The sequence below is a fragment of the Leuciscus leuciscus genome (assembly GCF_965113295.1).
Source record: "Leuciscus leuciscus genome assembly, chromosome: 14".
In the NCBI taxonomy this organism is placed as follows: domain Eukaryota; kingdom Metazoa; phylum Chordata; class Actinopteri; order Cypriniformes; family Leuciscidae; genus Leuciscus; species Leuciscus leuciscus.
Genome location: NC_138738.1, coordinates 27,489,875 through 27,514,178, shown reverse-complemented (window position 1 = coordinate 27,514,178; position 24,304 = coordinate 27,489,875). Strand labels below are relative to the sequence as shown.

Genomic DNA, 24,304 nt, shown 5'->3' with positions numbered 1-24,304 from the left:
TTCCCAGTTGACCCGAAGACCCTACTGGCTGTGGAGCACTCAAAGGGTAGGACTTTGTACTGACTTCGAACCCTCGAATGCAAAAACACAGACATAGCCTGCGTTGCGAAAGGATAGACATCTGAAGTACGCATCCTTCAGGTCGAACGCTGCAGACCAGTCTCGGGGACGGAGCATTCAAAAATGCGCCGCTGTGTTAGCCACTTGAACGGAAGCTAAAGGGTCCGATTCAAGAGTTGCAGGTCCAAGATTGGCCGTAACCCACCACCTTTCTTGGGTACAAGGGGGCAATCGCACTCTTTGCCAGTTGGACTGGGATGTCCGGAGTGTAGCGAACAGCGCTGAACTTGTGCTGACGCCGCCCGAACTAAATCATACAGCCGAATCTGATGGTATGGAGGAGCCGACCGGACCAGTTGGGAAGCACTTTCCTGGCTTCCGAACCGGGCCAGGGAACCAGGGGTACCACAGACGTGGACAGGTGGAGGACAGGAACCTGGCTTGGAAGACCCGGGGGCGGCCCGAAGCGGGGTCTGAGTGTGCGATGCAACACCTACCTGTCTCCACGGGTCGGCAGGGGGTGCGTGAGAAGGCGTAATAAGGTCCTCGAACCGCACGCAGCTGCCGGCTGGCAACACAAGAGGGGACTGAGGGGTACAAGTCTTTACAGGGTCGCACACCTCCAGCCTGGCCCTCATGGGACCCAGGAACAGAAGAATTTACTCTTTCTTTGACAATTCGGGTACCACTGGACTCCGGGGATCCAGCGGCGGAACGGTAACCATCTGAAGAGCTCGTCCCCCCATCCCTGGGTGGCCCGTGTCAGGGACACTTGGTCTTATGCTGCCTGCGGCTGGCTCCACGCTGACGCCTGGTTAGAGGCTGCTGCGGAGGTGGCGACAGGGGGACGCCCTCGGTGACAAGCAGGTGGAGGATCTGGGCGCAGATCTCCACCGCGTTGCCGAACAGCCCATCCTGGGAAATGGGGGAGTCCAGGAACCGAACCTTGTCTGCGTACTTCATATCAACCAGGTTGAGCCAGAGATGGCACTCCTGGACCACTAGGGTGGACATCGCCAGACCAATCGCGCAAGCCGCAATGCTAGTGCCCCAGAGGGCAAGGTCGGTTGCACTGCGGAGCTCACCTATGAGCGCACGGTATTGGCTACCCTCGTGCATGTCCATGAGTGCCTTGGCCTAGTAGACATGTAGCAACGCCATGGCATGCAAAGAGGAAGCAGCGTGCCCACAGGCTTTGTAAGCTCTGCCCGTAAGAACGGACGAGAACTCACAGGCATTAGAGGGGAGATGAAGATCCCCTGTCCAAAAGGCAGCGGCTGCCGGACACAGGTGTGTCGCGACAGATCGCTCCACTGGAGGGAGAGCCTCGTAACCCTTCACCGCTCCTCCGTCAAGGATAGTGAGGGGGGAGGAGCTACTCAAGCAGTTTCTGGCAGAGAAAGGTGCCGTCCACGACCTGGTAAGCTCTCCATGCACTTCGGGAAAGAAAGGCACTGGGGCGGCGGGCTGAAAACCAGGACCCAATCCTCCAACCGAGACTGTTCGGGACATGGTGGAGGATTCTACACAAGCCTGACAGCCTCGGCGGCCCGTTTCAGCATAGCTGACATTTCTGGATCTGACTTGGGCAACGTTACACTCCCAGAGAAAGATAACGCAGCCGAGTCATCATCTCCAGAGGCCAGCTCACCCTCCGATGCTGCAATCGGAATCCTGTCCTCTGGAGGGGCCCCGAATGAAATGGCTGGTCGGTCCATTACAGAGGGACCAGCGCGCTCAACGAGAGGCTCCACCGGCTGCGGTGTGATAGAGGAGTGAGTAATGAGGCGTGGTAATGGGAACTCCACCTTCGCGGACGAAGGTGAGTCTCGATCTCAACACTGCAAATGTTCTCGCAATGAGAACATGAACTATCCACAAAAGCTGCTTCAGCATGCTGTAATCCCAAACACGTGATTCAACTAATGTGACCGTCATAGGGGGACAGGGAACGACCGCATCCAGAAACGCACAGGTGAAATGACATCTTGAAAAAGACGCAAGCACACCCATGTTGCTCTTTCAGGAAATGAAAAACTCACACCAGTGCCGGAGCACACAGGGGAATGATCGCGGCAACACTGACAGGGATGGTGCAGCCTGTACCAGTGAAGCACTCACTTTCTTCGCCCTCAACCGGCCGTCAGACAAACAAACACAAGAAGGAATGCTGTTAAAACAGCAGTTGAGAGCTCAGAAGGCTCGCGTCCACCGCTGCACTCACACTGTAGAACCACCAGCACTGGGAGAGACTTCCAGAAGAAGCACCGACACACTCGCTCGTTGAATGAATCAACACTCTTCAGAGACACCGTCATGAAGACCGATCGGCTCCGAAGCAAAAGGCAAGTGGTGCGTGCATCCACTTCCGTATTTATACCCACGCTGCGGGGCGGAGCGTGGATGCAAAGCTCGCACGGCAATGTGTGCATTGGCTCGTTTTATCAATACTCGAAGATGACAGTCTCTCTAAGCATGATCCCAATCAGTCGACATGTCGACTACGACGAATGTGAGCGACTGAAAGGGAACTTCATACTATCTTGATCTAATGTTGGGACCTATAACTGCCTATAACTGCTTCTATACACCACCTAAGCAATTCAGTACACTCCAAGGCACCTGATACGCTGGCACATGTATTCTATAATTCCTAACCTCAAACTCAGAGGGCTCAAAAAATGCTTAACAACACAGAAGGCTGAAAAGGTTCCTGACTTCAGAGCTTGCTTAAAGAGGTCTCCAATCTTTGCTCTGGTTTCTCCCCTCACTGTCATCCTATAGCTGTTCCAAAGTTTCAAGGGTTTCTCTGTAGCCGTTACAAACTAGCTTGACAGATGTTGTCCGTATTCACCACAATCTCAATGGACTCATGGCTGGCTAGTATGGCAACAACTTCCTCACAATCAAACTTTAGAGCTTCTTGTGTTTAGATGACTCACCTATCACCACAGCTATGCCCTAAACAGGACTAAGTCCAGTGAATGGTTATTTCACAAAGAACTTTGTCAAAATATATTACAGTCGCATTATATTACTGGCACTGTCAAAACACTAGAATTTAAAACATTCCGTAGGAAGGTTCAGACAAAAACAAGAAACAGGCATATCAAATTTAATTTGTAAATAGTAAAAAGAAAAAAAAGAGCTCATGACCGCCCAGTCCGGCAGCTTGGCAGAGAATCTTGGCCCGCTGACTGACTTCTGCATGCTGTGATGGAAAGAATTTCATCTGCCTTTGGAAACTGCATGGGCACTACCAGAATTAATGAGGAAGGCAGATTTAGAATGAGCCTTGTCGTGTATTGATTGTGTTATAGGACATTGGTAGGAAGATGCTGCTGCTAAGAGTGGATTATGCTTTATTGGGCTGCATCTCTCAAAGCTTAATGGGCCTTAGTCAGGGTAGACAGACACAATATTTATTTTTTCACAAAAATGTTAGCCATTAAGTTTGTTCAATGGGTTGGAAAGCAGGTTTTTTTTTTTATTATTTATTATTATTCAACGCAACATTGAAAATATGTTTTTCCAAAACAATTCCTTGTGGTGAACTCTGATGAACTTGATATGAAATTTAGACATAATTAAGTCAACCCATTAAACAGACTGTGCATTTATCTCTATCATAGCCTCATTTTCATTTGCAAAAAAAAAATAAAAAAAAAAATAAATAATAATAATTAATCTTTTTTTTAAATGGATTCTACCAAGACTAAGGTCTATTCACACCTTATAAATGACAGAAAACATGAAAACATGTTCCAGCATCAATTGCAAATGGGATTCCAAATGCATCATGGGAATTTTTCAAGCATCTGAATTTTGCCTTTGACTTGTTTTTAAAGTTATTGTTTGTCTGTGTGCAGAAAGCCAAATTGGGTCCGTCCAAAAAAGCCATCTCCCCTTTCGATGACAGTGGGTCCAGTTTACCTTCCAGCAGTATAGATAGAGTCAAGCTCACAGACTTTAATTTCTTGGCAGTATTGGGAAAAGGCAGTTTTGGAAAGGTGAGTTTACAACCACTTCCCCATTATTAGGTGTATTACTAATTGCACACCACTCTTTACTCACCACCATATGATTGGCTCTCCCTTTCTATATGCAAATTCAGTCATTGGTATATATTATTATTTATAAGGCTATTTAATTGTTATTTTTCCATTTTTTATGATCCACAAATGAGGTGCGTATGGACTATGGTCCCAGGAAATTGTGCTGATTGACTGTTCCTAAGGTTTAGTCTGAAAATATGTACAAATGCTTTTAATTTTCCTATAATTTTAATTTTTTTATGTTTTTATCACCAATATATATTTATCCATATAAACTGTGGTCTGCATATTTATTTATTTATTTGGTAATTTTTATTCTGTGTGATTTTAGGTGTTGTATTGGCATCATGGCATTTCGTTTCAAAATGACTCATGACAAAGATTTTTTTTTGTGTATGAAAATGGTTTGGTTTCATAGGTTTGCTAATGGCCCTCACTCGCAGTTTGAGCTTTTGCTATCTCCATACTCAGGTGATACTTGCTGAGATGAAGTCTACTGATGAACTATTTGCTATAAAGATCCTGAAGAAGGATGTGATCATCCAGGATGATGATGTCGAATGCACCATGGTGGAAAAACGAGTTCTAGCTCAGCAGGATAAACCTCCATTCCTCACCCATCTCCACTCCTGCTTTCAGACTGTGGTGAGAAACTCTCTCCTTGAATTATTATTTATGCATTTGGTGCACTCTTTTATTCAAACTGGTTTATATTGCATTCAAACAGAAGCCTCTGTTAACAAGTTGCTTTGTCTGTGGGCTAAATGGTAATCCTATCACTCACATACAAAACATCTGCCTTTCAGAATCAGAATTTGTTAGAATGATTCAATACTCACAAATCCTGCATTGTTTTTGTTTGTTTGTGTTTGGCAACTGAAATACACATTTAAAGTGATCACAAAAAGTATTTAGACACAAGTTATCCTAAAATTAAATGAATATTTTTGCATATATATACACTGTATATAGTTTAGTTGGCTAATGCAAAGATAGTCATACAATTTTAGGATAACTTGTGTCTAAATACTTTTTGTGATCACTGTAAATGTGTATTTCAGTTGCCAAACACAAACAAAACACAAACAAACAGTATATTTGTATATATATATATATATATATATATATATATATATATATATATATATATATATATATATATATATATATATATATATGTATGTGTGTGTATATATATATTCAGTTTGCCAAGTTTAATATATAGAACAGAATGATTAAACAATAAGTATATTTTAAAAACAACCAACAGGAACGAACATTATTTTACTTAATAAATATAGTCCTAGTATTTTAAAACTCTCTACCAAACTGTGCAGGATTTTTGTGGGGGATTTTATATTTTCATGAGAAAATACATAACACAGTAATGCAACATACAGTATATTAAAAATACAAAATGGAAATATATACATTTAAACATAAATCTATAGAAATCTATAGTTTGTTTTTTTCCTTTTTTTTCATATCTGAAATGGTTTTAATAAATGTTAACAACATTGTCATTACAAAACAATACAAACACTTTTTTGTTGTATTCCCAATTTGTGAATGTGATACTTGGTTACAATACTTACTGTATAAGGTTTCGTATGTATTTATTTTAATATAGTCACATTTCATAAAAAAAAAAATTAAAAAAAAAAAAAAAAAATTTAAAGCATTTATGTACAGAGCATGTGAATTGACAGGGCGAATGAGAGGGATCCATTTACTGAAGATTTTAATAAAACAACTAGAATTCAAGCCACCCATAACCAACAAGTGAAAAGCACAAAATCAAAGTTCCTAACATTAGGTAACATTAGGTTACATTCCAAAAGAAGGCAAACAAAAACTCAATACTTAAGCAATAATGTCCTCTGATGGTGAGGTGACGGTACAAACTGTTGTTATGACAGAGAAAGAGAAATGAAAGAGACAGAGCAGATCTAAAGTTGTTAATATTCACAGACAAGAAAAAAAAAATATATATATATATATATATATATATATATATATATGAAGAGTTCAGATGCAAAAGCCTCTAAATGCCATCTGAAATTTTCTTATAGAATGATCATTTTTATCAAGCTTGTATATTTAAGTTCAGTAATTTCACTTAAAAGACAATTAATAGGTTTATTATTAAGCCATTTAAGTGAAATTATTGAATTTAAATATACGAGCTTGATAAAAATGATCATAATATAAGAAAATTTCAGATGGCATTTAGAGGCTTTTGCATCTGAACTCTTCATATATATGTTAAACCTTTTAACTGAATCATCCACCAAATGATGAGGGTTACTTAAGAAAGATACAACTCTTTGCCCAGAATTTTGCCTCAATCTGCAGTATTTGGTCAGTCGAAGTTGACAGATTTCACAAAAATTGTGTGGTGTATATGATGAGCACATACTGCCATTTTTAGTATGAAGAACAGGGGTTTTTTTTTTATTCGTTTTTTTTACCATTTACAAAGTCAGCAAGTGTTTGATGCGTAGTATGAAATCTGTTCATATTTTAAAAGTTGTGTAGTGTATTCCAGCCTTTTTTAAATATTTTTTTTTCCGACTGTAATATTTACCATTCAAAAAATGATTGCAATATGATGTAAGAGATTAGTAATTAGTAGCTTGATATTATTTATGATCAATTGTTGATTGGCAATTCAACAAGTTTTGATAATTTAACTTTTAAACTTTTAGACAAAGCCTTTCAAACAAGTCCAACACCAAAGTTTGTCTTAACAATTTCATATGTAGTTGATTTTGATGTGATTTTGTCATAGGATCGTCTGTATTTCGTGATGGAGTATGTTAATGGTGGTGATCTTATGTACCACATCCAGCAAGTTGGCAAATTTAAGGAGCCACAGGCAGTGTAAGCAACTCTCTTATTGTATTTATACATGTGCATACCATATCTGGAATTCTTGGTTTGAGCTTTAAGCATACATCACTTTATGTGTGTTTGTAGACTAAGGTGAATTTATGTAAAATAATCTGCTTGTTGTTGCAGGTTCTATGCTGCAGAGATTGCTGTTGGTCTTTTTTTCTTGCACAAGAAAGGAGTCATATACAGGTGAACACATAAAATGCACATTCAAATCCACATTCAGATATTTCTGTAAATAGTTTCAAAGTGTAAGCTGAACACTGCAGTCATTGCTGCCAATAATTGGCACTTATGGCACTAGGGTAAAATAAAAAAGGACCTGAAGCTTTTATCTGTTTGTCTGTCAAATGGTCAGTGAGGTCCTTAGCCTTAAGAAAATGTTAAATGTCAACCTTAAGATGTGAACCTAATTTTAATGTGAGCTGTTTTATGTTAATTTATTTTTGGACATTTCTAAATAGTTTAAAACCCTGATTTTGCAATTTGCTAGCAGTAAATATCAAATAAAGGTAGCAAACATTTAACAGACAAAATGTATAGTCCAAAACTATTTAATAACATGAATAAATAAAATTTATTAAAAAAAATAAAAAAAACTCAGTGAGGGATAGATCTTCATTTTTATTTATATGTTATATGTCCCATAAAGTAAAGTAAAAAAAAAAATTCTTTAAAAAATAGAGACAATTTACTTGTCTCCCCAAAATGCTGTAGAAAGATTCCAAATACTCCAAACTTTTTTGTGAAAATGCAATAATGATTTAAATGAAAGTGTAAAATACGGGTTACATAATAATTAAAAGTATATTTTTACAGCAATGAACTGAACGACGTGTGATTTTAGTTTTTTGTCTCTATGATTTATAAAAAAAGAAAAAGAAAAGGCCATCATACCATATTCGTGAAATGTGACAAATATTGTCTTGACTCTGATCAAATAACATAAAAAATATATATATATAACAAATCGCTATTTAGCTCAAACCTTCAACCAGGAATTCACTCAATTCTGACTCTCTTTAGGTGCTAAACCTAGTTATTTGGTTTGTTTTTCTTTGAGCGAATAAATTGGCCTAGGGAAATAGAGCAAACACATGAACTGACGTCAGCAGGAATGAAAGAGACAGAGTCCTTGTTTCAGGAAAAAAGAAACCCCCACAGTGAAATTGAAATTAATTAAAATGAACTAAATTTGAGTTGTGCAATTTTTTTTTTTTTTTTGTCTGTAACCCTTTTCCCCCGTTTTCAGTCATTGAAACTAGTGACATAGTAACTATGTTAATTTACTGCCATGTTATTTTTATCTCTTTCAGGGATCTGAAATTAGATAACGTCATGCTGGATGCAGAGGGTCATATTAAGATTGCAGACTTTGGTATGTGCAAGGAGAACATTGTGGAGGGTGTGTTCACCCGTACATTTTGTGGAACACCAGACTACATCGCTCCAGAGGTGAGTGACAGAGCGTGTCTCCTCCGGGCAGTTTCACAGCTAGTGCTGAATGTAAATGTGACTTAAATGTAAGTGTTTAGAGAACTTGAACCCGTGGTGTTTTGAACCCTTGAGCCCAATGAATTATAAATTAGTCCCTTTGGGTTACTTAATATTGTTTTTTTGATTGTTGATTGAAGCTGTATCTGAAGCTCTTTTTTGTATGTAACAAAAAAAGTGATTAAGATTTTGCCTCCTCATTTCTTCTGACATTTGGTACCACCCATTTGATGAAGTTTTTCCATGGACCCTTTTCACATTTCCAGGGTTCTCTGAAGTAGAAGTCGTTATAACGAACGCTAAATGAACTTCGTTCAGTCAGCAAATAGAAGCGCCTATGGCTGGATGATTAATCGAAAAGTAATCGAAACCGAAATTCAGAGCCTGTAACCGACGTAATTTTACCAAGTCGGTTATTTCGGTTTTTTAATCCTATTAATATTTCCGCCTACTGTGTGTGTACTTTCCCCTTAAAACATATTACCGCGTGTGTAGTCACTTGACTCCGCCCCGTCCCTGAACGCGCGTCTATTTCGCTTCAAACGCTCGCTTACGCGCGTCCTATTCGCTTTGGACGCGCGAATGGATTCAAAATGTTTAAGCGTAGAACTAGACGCGAATTTGACGCTCTATTCGCGTTTGCTGTGAACGCAGCATAATGAACAGGCTGCGATGTCAAGATTGCAATGCTGGAATGTGTGTGTCAGAGAGAGAGAGGCACGGGCGCGATCGAACAGTGGAAACATAAAAACATCATTCGTCATTATAACATCAACGTCAATTTGTTCATACAGGACATCATTAAAACTGCAAAGTGTTCAGCCTACTTATATTTGTGTAAAACATTGTGCTTTTGTCAAACTGTAAACTCTTGTCAAACTGTAACCTACAACTGTCACCCAACCAAAATCACACACACACACACTGTGTACATTTTTTTAAATCAAATTATCAAAAAGCAAAAATGATCTCATCTTTTGGACATTCATCATATTGCATTGGTTTTCATTTCTTGTCCTAAAACTGAGCACTAATCTGTTTATTTTTAAGTTACACATTCTACATTGATTAAAAAATAAAATCAAATGTTTTTAATGGTAGTATTATTTTATACAGAAATAAATTATTCATAATTCAGATGAGAAGTTAAACTTAATTAAAATTTTAAGGAAACAAATATATTGATCTGAAATATAGCAAATAAATTTTAAATTCATTCAGGTTACCAAACATATCTCAAGGCCTTTTGAATAAAGGGTGGCAGTCTTTCATTATCAACTGTTGTTGTAGATATACTGGAGAAGTATTGATATTGATATCGGTATCGGCAAATAGCCAAAGCTGCGGCATCGGTATCGTATCGGAAGTGAAAAAGTGGTATCGGGACATCCCTAACTCTTTCATTAGAAAAAATAACCGTGAACGTATTTACAGTATAAGCCTTGCCAGTGACATAGGATTTAAAAATAATAATAATCGTTCAATAATCGTAATCGAGGTAACTTGTTTGATTAATTGCGATTATGATTTTAGCCAAAATCGTCCAGCCCTAGAAGCGCCAACTAGGGTTGGTTATCGTTAAATCGATTCCAATTCTGGAATCAGATACTTGTAATAAAATTACAATTTCGATTCCGCTTGTGGATTCTTGTGTGCACATTTTAATTTGATTTCAAGCCATTTTCAAGCGCAAGACACGAAAGAGCTCAAGAGCCTTCTCGCCTGAAGGCGGGCATACACTGTGTGATGTCTGTGCAATTTCAGCAAGGTACCTACTGTTGGAAAGTTTTTTCTTTCTTCAAAGCAGACCAGGAGGCGTTGGGATCACGTTCAAACAGAAGAGTTTCTTTATTGAGAACTCCGCTGTACGTGGCTGCAGGAATCCAACAAAATCTAAATCTAATACAGTATTCAGTGTAATTATACTTCTCAAAGAGGGGAGGGATTACATAGAGGTGGAGTCTCTGAACAAAGCATGTAAATTAAGTATGAACACACCCTACTCTGAGAGCGCTACCAGTCCAATTGAATCAGCATAACTATTCAAAAGCATATGTGCTAATCCAATCAGCCTAATGATTCATCGTCTAGGGCTGGGGCTCGAGCCATTAAAGACAAAAGGGTTCGTCTGGGGCTACGGGCTCGAGCCATTAAAGACAAAAGGTGACTTACAATGGAGAAAAACAGGACTGGCAGAAACTGTTGTTACTATTATCCTAACCTAACCTTAAAATGCTAACTTCAATGTACTCAACTTTTACTGTTGCAACCTAAATTAAACATGTCAGAAATTTGTAATACAACACTACTCACACTGAACGAGTAGATCGCATGCGATGTAAAGCCAAACTCAGGATTTATGTGCTCAAACTATACAGTCCGAACGTCGAGCTGCGACTTCACTGCTCACACTATACGTGTGAAATATGTGCGAATCAGCGCGATAAACCCTCGAGCCGGGGTGCGCCTGTAGACGATATCATGTTTCCAGAGATATTGTCAAAACAAGCATCAGCTATCAATATCAAGATGATTTAGCATTTCCAATTTATGTGTTAAATTATTATTAGTATTATTGTATTATTATTAGTAGTAGTAGTAGTAGTATTAGTAGTAGTAGTATTAGGGAAGGCCTAGGCTACTTGTATTATTAAATTGATAGGCTATTATAATTAAATTGCCACGCAATAATTTAACCAATAATAACCTACAAGTTAGGATAATAAAATATTACATAGAAGCTTACTCCTCCTCATTGAAAATTGTCTAAAACATTTAGGTCGATTACAATGAAATGAATTATAGGCATATAATTAATTATTAACAGTCTATAATATGTCTGAACACTGCAATAATTCATCAATGAAAATTAAAAACAGCTTTATTTCAAAAACATTGTTTAACAAATTAATAAAAGAGGCAAAGTGTACATCGCAGGTGGCTTTGAAGAAGTGGGTATAATCCATTTTGCAACACAAACTGGAGGTAAGCAACAGTAATTTGTAGCTAGTTTGAACGACAGAACTTAAAGATCTCCCCCCTTTTTTTTTCTGCAGATGAAACTTCTGTTTTCCCGCAGGCGCAGTGAGGGAAAAAACACTGAGTTTAGGGCAATCAGTTCGTAGCTCTGCTTCAACTGTGCGATATAGTCACGAGGAGCGACCAAAATTTCTAACATGCCAGAAATTCATCCGACCACCCGATTGCCGGTCGGGAGAGGTTAATCGCCTCTCGTTTCGCCCTGTACGGTGCACGAACACTGCACGACAAACGACGCACGACAAAGCTGAAAATCGACCCGACCCGAAAGAGTCGCACAAGTCAGAATTTGGCTCAAAATCTGACGAAAATCACACAGTGTATGCCCGCCTTGCAGGGCTCCAGACTAACTTTTTTCACCTCCGTCCTGGAACCGTCCTGAAAAACGATTTGAACCGTCCTAAAGTGAATGTCAACCGTCCCAAAATAAATATGTTGTTTCTGTACTTTGTTATTATCATCTATAGTTGTTAGTTACATAATAAAAACACCATTAAAATGTTTATGATATATATTATTATATTTATTTAGCTCCATTCAAAGTAGTTATCTGTAAACAGGTAAAAAACAGATTTAATAAAAAATAACAGGAGTTAAATGCTTTTTTGTATTCATGCAGAACAAATCTTTTTTATATATATATATATATTTTTTTTTTACATATACGAAAAATAAGATAAAAATACATACAGCTCAAAACGTTTTTGAGTTGGTTGGATTAAAAAATAACAAATAAATACTGGTGACTACATATCTCAAAAATATCATCATTCTTTATTATTTCAAGCAGCATACATATTTATTTGTATGAATTAAATATAATGAATCATTATTAAAGCTATTAACGAGCAGTGAATGCTTTTCTCTTTTTCTTTTGTTGCTTGATCAATATTAAGGACACAGACCGCATTAGGTTTATTACCCACTGTCACTTTAAGACATCGGATCATGTCCAATGACATGCGGATCCAATTGCACTGATGCACATCCGATACACTCAAAACTGTTTAAGACATAACCAACATAGTTTACGCGAATACTCTCCAAAACGGACATTTCGACATCAATGTTGTGTGTATTTGTCCACTCAGACACGAAAGAGAGCTCAATTCAGTAGGCTACTCGCGCGCTGTATAGTTGTCTATGTGCATGGATGCACGCTTCGGGTCGGGTGTGTGCGCACAGAAAACCGTACCGAATAGAGCTCTTTTTTTGAGTCGTCACTCTTATTCAGATCTATATGTCTGCTCTACTCATTCTCCCAGACGTTTAAGTTTTATGAGACATGCAGGATTCAGCGCATGTCAACCCGTGTGCCGCTGGGTAGATCAGCAAGTTACAGTACAAATGTGCGCATCTAACGTTACCACAAACGCAGGACATCAGTTCTGACTGGATCGCTTCCCAAATCGTCACTATCTAACATTTTTGCCTAGTTTTTATTCGTTGACGAAAATGTCAATAGATTTTCGTCATGGTTTTTGTCATTCAAAACTAGTTTTATTTAGTTATCGTCTCGTTTTTGTCTGTGAAAATAAGCCATGTGATAGATGTACCGCGAAACAAGTCTCCGGGTGAGTAGCCGGCCAGTGATAGTAACTATAGTAACAGCATGAGAAGACGCGCTCCGTTGTAGTCAGCGCTTGGTCGGTTAATTTTGGCATTTTCTAAGTAAGTTACCCTAATAGGCTAGTAATAAATGAACACGCATACAAAAATGTCTTTCGTCCTGTAGGCGTCCTGGAGAATATTTCTGTTCGTCCTAAACACATTTTCTATCGTCCCCGGGACGCCGTTAGTCTCGAGCCCTGCCGCCTTGAGAGCCCAATCACCTTTGAGTGGTAACAGAACAAGCCATTGTACACTGGCGAGTGAGATTTGCATTGCAAACTGCTCCCCCACTTCCGGGTATATAAGGCAGCATGCGAATACTCACATTTTCGCTGAGGAGCCGAGACAGGGTCCCGGCTGCCAGCAGAGGTACAGAAGTTGTGGCGACGGGACGTAGGGAACGGGAGTTACATTAGTAACCTAAATGTTGCCTATCAGGCAGTCATATTCTAAGTTACGTCAGAACTGAACTGACAAATTGGGATCCCTTTTGAAGATGCCACAACTGCTGCCTCTTCCAGCGCCCTGAGCAAGCCAGCTGGTCCCCCCGCACATTTTGGGGTGGAAAGAAGGGACAGGGCTGTGCATAGAGAATGTCATCACAGAAGCTCCTGTTATCCTTTACAGGGTGTACAGTAGTACATATGAAAGCGCTATTTAAATGCCTCATTCATTCATTCATCATGTACAGCGAGACTATTGGATAACAACAGGAAAGCTTGCCTATTCAGACTGAAAGGAACGCTACGGAGACCACATCCTGTCCGTAGGGAGGTAACATATGGTGTTACAAATTTGGACTGACCACTACCCAGCCAACAAACCTATGTGGGGCCCAAAGGGGTTGCACTTGGGCTGAAATCTGGGGCCCACCTGGGCTACCCAACTGGGACCCAGCTAAATTTGTCCTCAGTTTCCAAGGAGGCCCCACATGGGTTAGCCCAGATGGGTTGATGATGGGCTCTTGATGGGCTCCATATCGGGCCCATATGGGTAACCTAGGTAGCTCCCATTTAGGGCCTACAGGAGTCTGCCCGCATGGGTTGATGATGGGACCCAGATAGGTCTTATCTAGGGCTCTTATGGGCCACAATGGGTATATATATGGGCTACCATATTTGTCTGTTTGGGTTACCTTATTTTACAGTAAACCCCTAAATACAAACATTACATGTAATCCACTAAACTACATTAAAATGATAAAGGTATTCAATGAACAGAAAACAGTAGTTCACAAGTACAAGTATCACAAAACAAGAAAAGAAAAAATATTATATATATATATATATATATATATATATATATATATATATATATAGTTATTTATGCATATCTGAAAAATCAACTATTTCACAAACAAAACAATAACAGTGCAGCTTCTCACTCCTCTGTTGTCGCTCTCCCAACGGCCCTTTGTTCAAAATAAATGAATCAACCATTATGCCACTTTTTTTTATTCCTTTTCACAGTTCAAACAGATGTGTCAGGTTAGCCTTTTGGTGCCCCACATCAAGTTGATCTAGATAAGGGGTTTGCAAACCTGTCCTGGAACACCCCTGCACTACACATATTGGAGGCACAAAATTTACATTTTGAACAACTTTTACCACTTTTGAAGTCATTTCTAGAAATTAGTCTTGTAGATCATTAAACCATTATGCTGCCTCATAAGTCTGTCTGAAATTGTGAGGCACTTTAGTGTGTAAACGCTGCCTGCTAAGTCGTTGCCTGATAGGGCAGCAAGGCAATGAGTCAGCTGCCTACGTTTTCAGATGCAGACTTTGTATGTTTCTCTAATCTAATATATCTGATTCATCACATTAGCTCATGTAATAAAAGTAATTTATTAAATCAAGTCAAATAAAAAACAACACAAAAGGCCAATGAATCCGTACCAGAAGTGATAGTGCAATGTAGCAAGGCAAGGCAAGGCAAGGCAAGTTTATTTATACAGCAAATTTCATACACAATGGCAATTCAAAGTGCTTTACATCGAAGAAATTAAAATAATAAAAAGAAATAAGAATAATTAAAACAGTTTAGAAAAAAATACAGTACAGTACAAACAGTCGGACGAACAGCGGCACAGTGCTTATTCAGTAAATGCATAGCTAAACAGAAGTGTTTTGAGTCTGGATTTGAATGTGACTACTGTAGGAGCACATCTGATCTCTTCTGAAAGCTGGTTCCAGCTGCGGCTGGCATAATAGCTAAAAGCCGACTCGCCATGCTTAGAGTTAACCCTTATTCTTTAGCAGCTAAAGAATAATCCTCCACCAAATTGCCAGTAATCAGCTGGATCCTTGGCGAATCTGAAGGGGGGAAAGAAGAAATTATTCAATGAAAAGTCCCGAAAAAGCAGTATTTTTTTTGTTTGTTTACCATTCCTTTAAACAATCTTAAAATTTATTTAAATTGTAAAAACGTTTGCCATTATAACATTCACACAACATGAACTGAGTAATGTCATCTTTGAGACTGTTAGTTATTACATGATTAAAAATGTAAACATACACTTAAAGCATGGCAATCCCAGCAGAAATGTGTATCATAGCAAGGGAAGCACACACAAAAAAAAGCCAATTGGTACCGAAATCAAACCATCAAATAATTTTACCTCCAGCTGAATTTATCCTATTATGACACGTCTGAGGGTCTTTCCCTTAATGATGAAGGTGACATGAATCCACTTTCAGTGCGCCACTTCAGCAGAAGAAAGACAAAAGGACAAAAAGTTACTCAGACTTTCTATCAGTAACGTTAAATGTCTTACTTTAAAGATGAAAATCATACTTTAATACTATATATTAAAGGTACAATATGTAAGAATTTTGCATTAAAATGTCCCAAAATCTCAAGGCCAGTGTTATATATTTTGTTAAGTTGATTACTTACAATATCCCAAATGTTTCCAACTATTTTTAAATAATGAGAAAATTGCGATTTTAACCAAGGAAACGGGGCGTTAGAGCAGGGGGGAGCTGGGAGTCGCCAGTCAATTGCGTCATATCCGCGTTACCTTCGGTTTCCGCTCGTACTGCGTGGAGTCCGACAAATGCGGAAGTTGTAGGCCTAGTTGTAGCGTCTTTCAAGCTACAAACGTTAGCTTGTTTCGTGCTGTCGTTATGGAACACAATTATTATTTACTGATTGCAGCTGGTTCTGTCGACAAAGCATGCTTAATTTTATATTTTCCAAATGTAGCATTCGGTAATAGTTATGTTTATGCAAGGAAAGTATTATTGCTTTAGATTTGTGTTTAATTTATTGACATTGTTTATCACGTCTGGTGTTTATGGCCATGTAAATAAATATAGCATGTGTTATACATAAAGATGAATCAGTATTTTGGCAAATGATGTGGGCATGTTCGAATGTACTTTTACAACAATTATTTAGAACACGTAAAACTGCGCAGCGTTTTCACAACAATGAATTCGACAAATACAGTAACATCTATGATAACCAATTTAGTATTAAACCTTACTTTTCTTGCTGTTAATTCATTTTAATGAAATAAAAGTGTGATGAGGTTCAAGAGTCAGGAAGAAGACGGGTCGGCGTGACTGGGACTCGTACTTTATTAAAATAAAACAAAACAAACAAAAGTCGCGCACAATGCGCATTCACCGTGGCGACGGCACAAAACAGTTAAAAAATGAGAGCTCGGATCCACCGGTTTTCTTTCTCTGCGTCCAATTTTCTCTCCAGTCTCTGATTCCAGCACGGTCTCTCCACGCTAATATTACTGCAAAAAGACACAGGTGTTCGTCATTTGCACTTGACCTACTTATGTCCCTGTCCCGCTCGTCTTGTTTCTATCTCTCCCGTTACAGACCGCGCTGAACCACGCCCCCCTCGCCACAAAAAGCATGTCATTAAACGCAACATTTATAAAAATGGAACATCCATGAACATGATTTTTCGATTTTGAAAACAACAGTTCCCATCATTCTACGCTCCTTTACATCGTCATCAAGCTACGCCGTTGTTGTTGTTTGGAATGTAGCGCCCTCTAGCGGCAGAAAATGTTGCGTATTGTACCTTTAATCCCAGTGTAGGTTTTCGAACAGTGGGTAAAATTGAGTTACTGCAGTTGGTGAATGGGTCTTTCTGTTGGGTGTTCTCCCCGATAAAAATTATTCCAATGCTTGATCTAAAAAAAATTTAAACAAATATATGTTCAATATCGTTATCAGTGTTTGAAGAGGTTATGTAAACATACTTCTAACGAATAAATGACTGTTTTATCACTTTACTCATTCCCACGCTTTTTTACCTAAGTTACCTCTCATGCGTTTTTAAACTAACGTTAGCTGACAACATTAAACACATAACGTTACCAACAACAAAACACAGCAATGTCAGATGGTACTAACTTACATTGAAATACGTGCTAATATCGCTACGCTAATGGTGAAGCAGTACAAAAACACACACAGAGAAAACTTATTTATCTTATGAGTTTGCAGTAAGCCTATGACCGTTAATGTTACCCGTGTCCCTAAACGTTAAACGTTAGACTATTAAAAGGACTGAAAAATGTTTTCTTACCTGATATCACCAGTATTTTTACAGACCACGTACAACCCCTTCCTCTGTTCACATTCCAGCTTTTGTTCTTCATTGACATATCAACTCAAATTCGCTCAAAATTTAAGAATTCAACAGGCAGATATAAAATAATCCAGGTCTGACCGAGTAATCAACGCAAGCAGCAGCTGCTCACCGACCGAGAGTAACGGACGTATTTTCAAACTTAAAATAGGTGCTCAGAGCCGCGCATATTCTCATTGGACAGTTTCCTGGAAGACAGACAGATTAACCAATCATGCTCAAAGTAAAACGGCGAAACAACCAATAGCAATATTTTGCGTGAGTTAACATAGCGGTGTATTGAGTTTTATTTGCAGTCTGTATTATTATTTAATTAATTAGTCAAATGACATGACAGTGTATGAATACAAATGTAATAATGCAATGTAAACAGGCAAGCAGACAAAATTGTAAATTCACACAAAATCACATAAGGCAAAAGGTTTCTGCCGCACTGCTCTCTTTAGGGTGAAACTATTATTGTTAATAATGATAATTATACTTTAACATATACAATGAAGAGCTGTTATGATCAAAAAATCATGAAATGCTAATTAATTATCACAATAATGTTAAAAGGCAGATATTTCTGTTGTATATTGTTTTAACGTACGGATCTTGTAAAAATTTCAACGTTGATTTAGAAGTGTTTTTGTTAATCTTTTTCAACAACAACTGACATTATTTCAACCATATTTCAATGTTGAAGGTCGGTCATGTGCCGGCTGGGATGTACTCATTTCCCATTAGTGAACTAACTAGGTCCCACATAGGGAGCCCACCTGGGTTTGCCCATGTTGGACCTACTTAGTTGACCCAAGTGGGCCCCAGATAAGATGCCCATTTTGAGCCCATGCCCACTCTGTACCCCTGTTGCCCATTTGTAACCCATATGGACCCCACATAAACGGGTTGGCTGGGTAGGGCATTGCTACATATAGAAGATCTCTGTTGTAGATCTCGCCTTGTCCAGGGGTGGAGTCAATACCGTTACAGAGATGGCAGAGTGGACTCTCCTGAAGGAAAGACACGGGCTTGCCAACAGGGAAGCCATACCGTGGAAGAATACACATATGGGATCACCTAGGAGGGGAATCACAACATATGGGCTAGTACAGGGGCTGACCAACCGGGTATACACACAAGGACTAGACCTGGCGCCAAATGCCTTCACCGCATCTGACTGCCGGGGATGATGGAGGAACTCCACCAGGGTTCACCAGCCGGGGAACTCACCAGGGGAGCAGAATAGGTGCTCGTATCCTGTCCTCAAAGGGGAATGGCGCAGTAAGCGAGACACCGAACCAAAGGCTCCACTCAGAGATTGTAAAATCTTGCGAATGTGTTGGGTGTCGCCCAGCCCACAGCTCTGCATATGTCTGCCAGAGAGGCACCGTGTGCCAACGCCCAGGAGGAAGCAACACCACGAGTCGAGTGAACTCTCACTCAGAGGGGGCACGGCTCGTCTTGGGATTTGTACGCCAAGACGATGGTGTTCACAATCCAGTGGGCCAACCTCTGTTTGGAGAGAGCCTTTCCCTTCTGCTGGCCTCCATAGCAGACATAGAGCTGTTTATGAAGCTGTGTGTGGCCCATGTACATACACAAGGAGCGAACAGGACACAGCAATGCAAGGGCTGGGTCTGTCTCCTCTGGGGGCAGCACTTGCAAGTTTACCACCTTGTCCCCAAAAGGAATGGTGGACACTTTGGGCACGTATCCAGGTCTCAGGATGATGTGAGAGTTGGCTAGCCTGAATTCCAGGCACGCTTCGTCGACCGAAAATGCCTGCAGGCCCCCACCCTCTTGATGGATGTGAGGTGCTGTCGTGAGGAGCATGAGTTCTGGGAACCAGGTCCAGGTGGTCCAGTAAGGCACAACCATCAAGATCTGCTCTTCGTCCTCCCTGACCTTACACAGTGTCTGTGCAAGCAGGCTCACTGAGGGAAACGCATACTTGCATAGGCCACTGGGCCAGCTGTGGGCCAGTGCATCAATGCTAAGGGTCCCCTCAGTCAGGGAATAGAACAACTGGCAGTGGGTTGTCTCCGAGGACATGAGCAAGTCAACCTGAGCGACCCCAAAAGGTTCCCAAATCAGCTGGACTGTCCGGGGGGTGGAGTCTCCACTCTTCCCTGAACGTATGCTGTTGTGAGAGCTCGTCGGCTGCATGATTGAGCTCGCCCTGGATGTAAATGGCATGAAGCAATGATTCACATCTGACTCCACAGGAGGAGATGGAGGGCAAGTTGCGACATACAACAGGAGCGTAGACTACATTGACGGTTGATGTACACAACAGCCGATGTGTTGTCCGTCAAGACCAGCACGTTTGTCCCGCAGTGACTGCAGAAACCGGCGCAGGGCAAGATGTACTGCTAGCAGCTCGAGGCAATTGATATGCCACAGCAGATGAGGTCCTGTCCAGGACCAGCTTGCTTACGGCCCAAACATGTGAATCAGAGATTGTGGCTGTCAGACGCATCCAGAAACACACAGGTGAAATGACATCTTTAAAACGATGCAACGTCACACCTGTGTTTACTCTTTTAGAGAATCTACTTTTTAGATGTTGAAGCATTCAGGGGAACAGCCACTGCACCAGACTGTGCACACTCAGCAACCACAACCTCCGCTGGAACACGACTTTACACCAACACAGGAACAGGAACCCTCTTGTTCTGATACACAGGAACTATGAATGAAGAGCCGAGTGAATCAACGTCCACTCGGCTCTGAAGTGTGGTATTGTTCACACACTGCCTTATATACCCGGAAGCGGGGGAGAGGCTTGCATTGCAAAACTCATTTGCCAATGTGCATCGGCTTGTTCTGTTACCATTCAAAGGTTATTGGGCTCAAAGCCAAGATCAGTACATAACATTGAATGTGACTGACTGATGTAAAATCAACCGTTGTATTATAAACTAGTTTACTTCATGCCAAGATAATATAACACAAAGAAATAAAATGTATACATGTTTTTTTTATAAATGTAAAAAAAAAAAAAAAATTTAAATATGAAAACATTGCTAGATGTACAATGTTAATAACTGTTAAAATGTGTCATCACACTGTGAAAAGGACCCATCGCAGTTAATGAGGCTCTCCAACAGAAGTTGTTGCAGCAGCTCATCATTTTAAATGTTTAACAGTAATGTTAATGCCACTGAATTTCCAATGATTTCTTACTCCTTTTTCTTAATACTGATCTATTCATATTCAAAACCAGTGTGAGGCTATCCCCTTTTCCTTGTCTACCTGTACTGAACTTCCTCTTAACTTTATTTCCCAGAGCAGGCCCTAGCATGAGGATGCTCTACAAGTGTCAGCTGCTCTGCCTTTGTCACATAAGCTCTTTTACAAAGTTTTATGTGGCACTTCCACACTTCATAATAATGACTTTATCTGCTGTGACATCCTCAGACACACAGTCACAGTATCTTTCTCTCTCTGTCCCTCTTCTTTTTTTTTTTTCTCACAAACTCAGACCATAGTGGCATGACATGATAGTGGGAGGCAGAGTTGTCTCCTCTAGCAAATCTTTAAAATTCATGCTGTAAAGGCAGCCACAAGGAGTTTTTTTTTTTTTTTTTTTTTTACATCGGACTTCTCCACACATACAAAAGCAGACCCTCTATATCTCTATTATACTAAACCAGTAGAATAACCCTCCCACCTAACCAGCCTTTTCACACCAAGACGAATAAAAATCATTCTAAATAGCAGAGTCCACACCACAACTATAACGATAGCAGCCAGAGGAACGATTGCAGCCAGAGGAACGATTGCAGCCAGAGGAACGATAGCGTTGGAATCACTTTCAGAATTATTTTTTCCAGCTGATGAATGAAAAAAAAACAATCAGAATCCATCCTGCTGTAAAGAGCTAGAACACAGAATGATATTGTTATTGTTATCTTCATAGTATAATTAATACAATTATTTTATTTAAAGGGGTAGTTGATTATGATTTCACTTTTCTAACTTTAGTTAGTGTGTTTAGTTACTTTAATGTTACTGTTTGAGCATAAACAACATCTGCAAAGTTACAACGCTCAACGTTCAAAGCAAAGGTAGATATTTGCTTTTTAAGAAATTGCTTTTTAAGAATTACTACAAACGGCTGGTAGGGACTACACAACATTCCTCTCAGGTTAGTGACATCACCAACCCTAGATTTTACCTTCTAGGATCCTTCTTGCCACAGATTGCAAAATGCTTAAATGAAAGTGTGTGTGTGTGTGTGTGTGTGTGTGTGTGTGTGTGTGTGTGTGTGTGTGTGTGTGTGTGTGTGTGTGTGTGTGTGTGTGTGTGTGTGTGTGTGTGTGTGTGTGTTTGTAGAGTCAACTGCGGGTTTCAATGATGTTAAGTGTGTGGGGGGGGGGTTGATTTTGAGATTTGTTATACTGTGTGATTTTCATATTTATGCACATTGTTTTTTGTGTGAAAGCATGTTGAAACAAAACAAAATCATAAAAAAAAAATGTCCCCATGGGGATAATAGAAGTCACTAATACTTCATAGTTATCATTCTTGGTGTAAAATGGACCTTTTACCTTGTCAGTTCAGATCAACAGATTCGCATACCGTCAATGCAACAGATTTTGAAAAAAAATGTTAAGAGAGTTGTTAGAACCTTTTTTCCATCGCTCTGCAAATAACTGTCCATTCAGTCTTAATCACACTTTTAGCCATGTGTCTGGAGATACTGCTGTTACAAACAGTAAAATGTTTTTTTTCTAAGCGACAGTAAATAGTTAAGGAAGAATCTGGACCTGGCTCTTTTTCTCTATATGTATTTGGTGTTGTTTGATAAACTTTTTTTTTTTTGTGAAAAGCAGAAATGGAAAGATGCGCTATCCTTGTGTTTGTGTTTTTATTTATTATAATTTTTTTATTGCAACATTTTGAACAATGAACACAAAAGCATTTATGGTAAATATCAGTCATAGCAAATCCAATACTTAGACAAACATGAGTTAATTTTTGCAAACATTCGTGTTGGTGTGAACCGGCCTTTAGATTGCTTTTGACCTTTAAGGTCAAATCTAAATTAGTCCGTGAAAGTCTGTTTGGTAAACTCCTCTTATTATGAGAATTAAGTTAAAGCAATACGACTTTTAAAGTCATAATATTTTACAATTGTGAATAAATTATGAGAATAAAGTCATTAGCAATTCATTAACGGAAACTTTATTTATAGTTATTAGATGGATTTTTATTTTATTTTTCTTGCATGGCATTAAAACACTGTTGTATATGTAAAGGTGTATATGCACACAAACATAAATGCACACCATAAGTTTAGTGCCATTTCGCCTGGCATAAACATAAATCATGGAGTTCTACTTTTGTAGCTGTAAAATTAAAGAAAAACAATGTGTCTTCGTGTGTATGTTAGTGACCGTTTGTCCTCCACCCTATTTTTCATAGCATTACTCTCTCTCTTTCTGTCTCTTTCTCTGACCTACATATTATGCAGTGGTAATGCATGTTATCTGGGAACACGTAGCTGCATGTTAACTTGAGTGTAAAGTGTGTCAAAGGTAGAACAGCAGTAACACACATGGCTAACTGTAAATTTGTAATGTGCGTGTGCGTGTGTGTGTGTGTGTGTGTGTGTGTGTGTGTGTGTGTGTGTGTGTGTGTGTGTGTGTGTGTGTGTGTGTGTGTGTGTGTGTGTGTGTGTGTGTGTGTGTGTGTGTGTGTGTGTGTGTGTGTGTGTGTGTGTGTGTGTGTGTGTGTGTGTGTGTCTTAGTGAGGACCTCTCATTGACTGTTTTTGTTTTCAAAATAAGCTAATTACAATTTGGCCTGTTTCTCAAAAATATTATGGTAACACTTTACAATAAGGTCTCATTTGTTAACATTAGTTAAAGGGCACCTATTATGCCCCTTTTCACAAGATGTAAAATAAGTATCTGATGTCCCCAGAGTGTTTATGTGAAGTTTTAGCTCAAAATACCCAACAGATAATTTTTTAATAGCATGTTTAAATTGTCACTTTTTGGGGCTCAGAAAAACGTGCCGTTTTAGTGTGTGTGCCCTTTAAGTGCAAATGAGCTGCTGCTGCCGGCACAGAGGGTGGACCCTCACTCACTGGCAGGACAATATCATCTCACGGAATGATAAAATTAAAACAGAAACTCTCAGTAGCGGTGTTCATTTCGACCCGGAGTCGGACAATAATGCCCACAGAGTCACAGAATATATGCTGTATAGAGATAGATCAGATATAGTTTAGTTTAATTTCGGTTATAACATATTAGTCATCTGCTTTTATCCACTATTAATACAAGCCTGCTATAGCGGACCCTGTCCGAATGATGGCCAAAAATGCAATTGTTCATTAACCAGATACAACTTTGATTTAAAAAAATATATATTAGTAAATGTCAAAATTAACATGAATTTAACCTTATAAAGCATGTATTAATCTTAGTTAATATTAACTAATATAGTTAACTAATATAATAAATGGATCCTTACAGTTTAGTTCAAGAGGAAGGAATGTTTGGAGCTTAAATCCATTCTCTGACCTGAGCCTCTCTA

The 24,304-nt window shown here is 39.4% G+C and overlaps 1 protein-coding gene and 1 long non-coding RNA gene across 2 annotated transcripts in view; one reads left to right on the top strand and one right to left on the bottom strand.

Moving 5' to 3' along the window:
• prkcaa (protein kinase C, alpha, a) overlaps window positions 1-24,304 on the top strand; it is a 205,281-nt gene that overhangs the window by 149,471 nt on the left and 31,506 nt on the right. Inside the window, exons 9-13 of the mRNA XM_082136835.1 lie at window positions 3,930-4,070; window positions 4,587-4,760; window positions 6,907-6,998; window positions 7,137-7,199; window positions 8,327-8,465. Coding sequence (XP_081992961.1) covers window positions 3,930-4,070; window positions 4,587-4,760; window positions 6,907-6,998; window positions 7,137-7,199; window positions 8,327-8,465 — 609 coding nt within the window. The remainder of the gene's footprint in view (window positions 1-3,929; window positions 4,071-4,586; window positions 4,761-6,906; window positions 6,999-7,136; window positions 7,200-8,326; window positions 8,466-24,304) is intronic.
• LOC309474503 lies at window positions 8,472-21,930 on the bottom strand. The gene is made up of 3 exons (XR_014197337.1): window positions 14,722-21,930; window positions 10,064-10,954; window positions 8,472-8,839 (listed from the first exon to the last, which is right to left on the bottom strand). It is a non-coding gene; the product is annotated as an uncharacterized lncRNA (long non-coding RNA).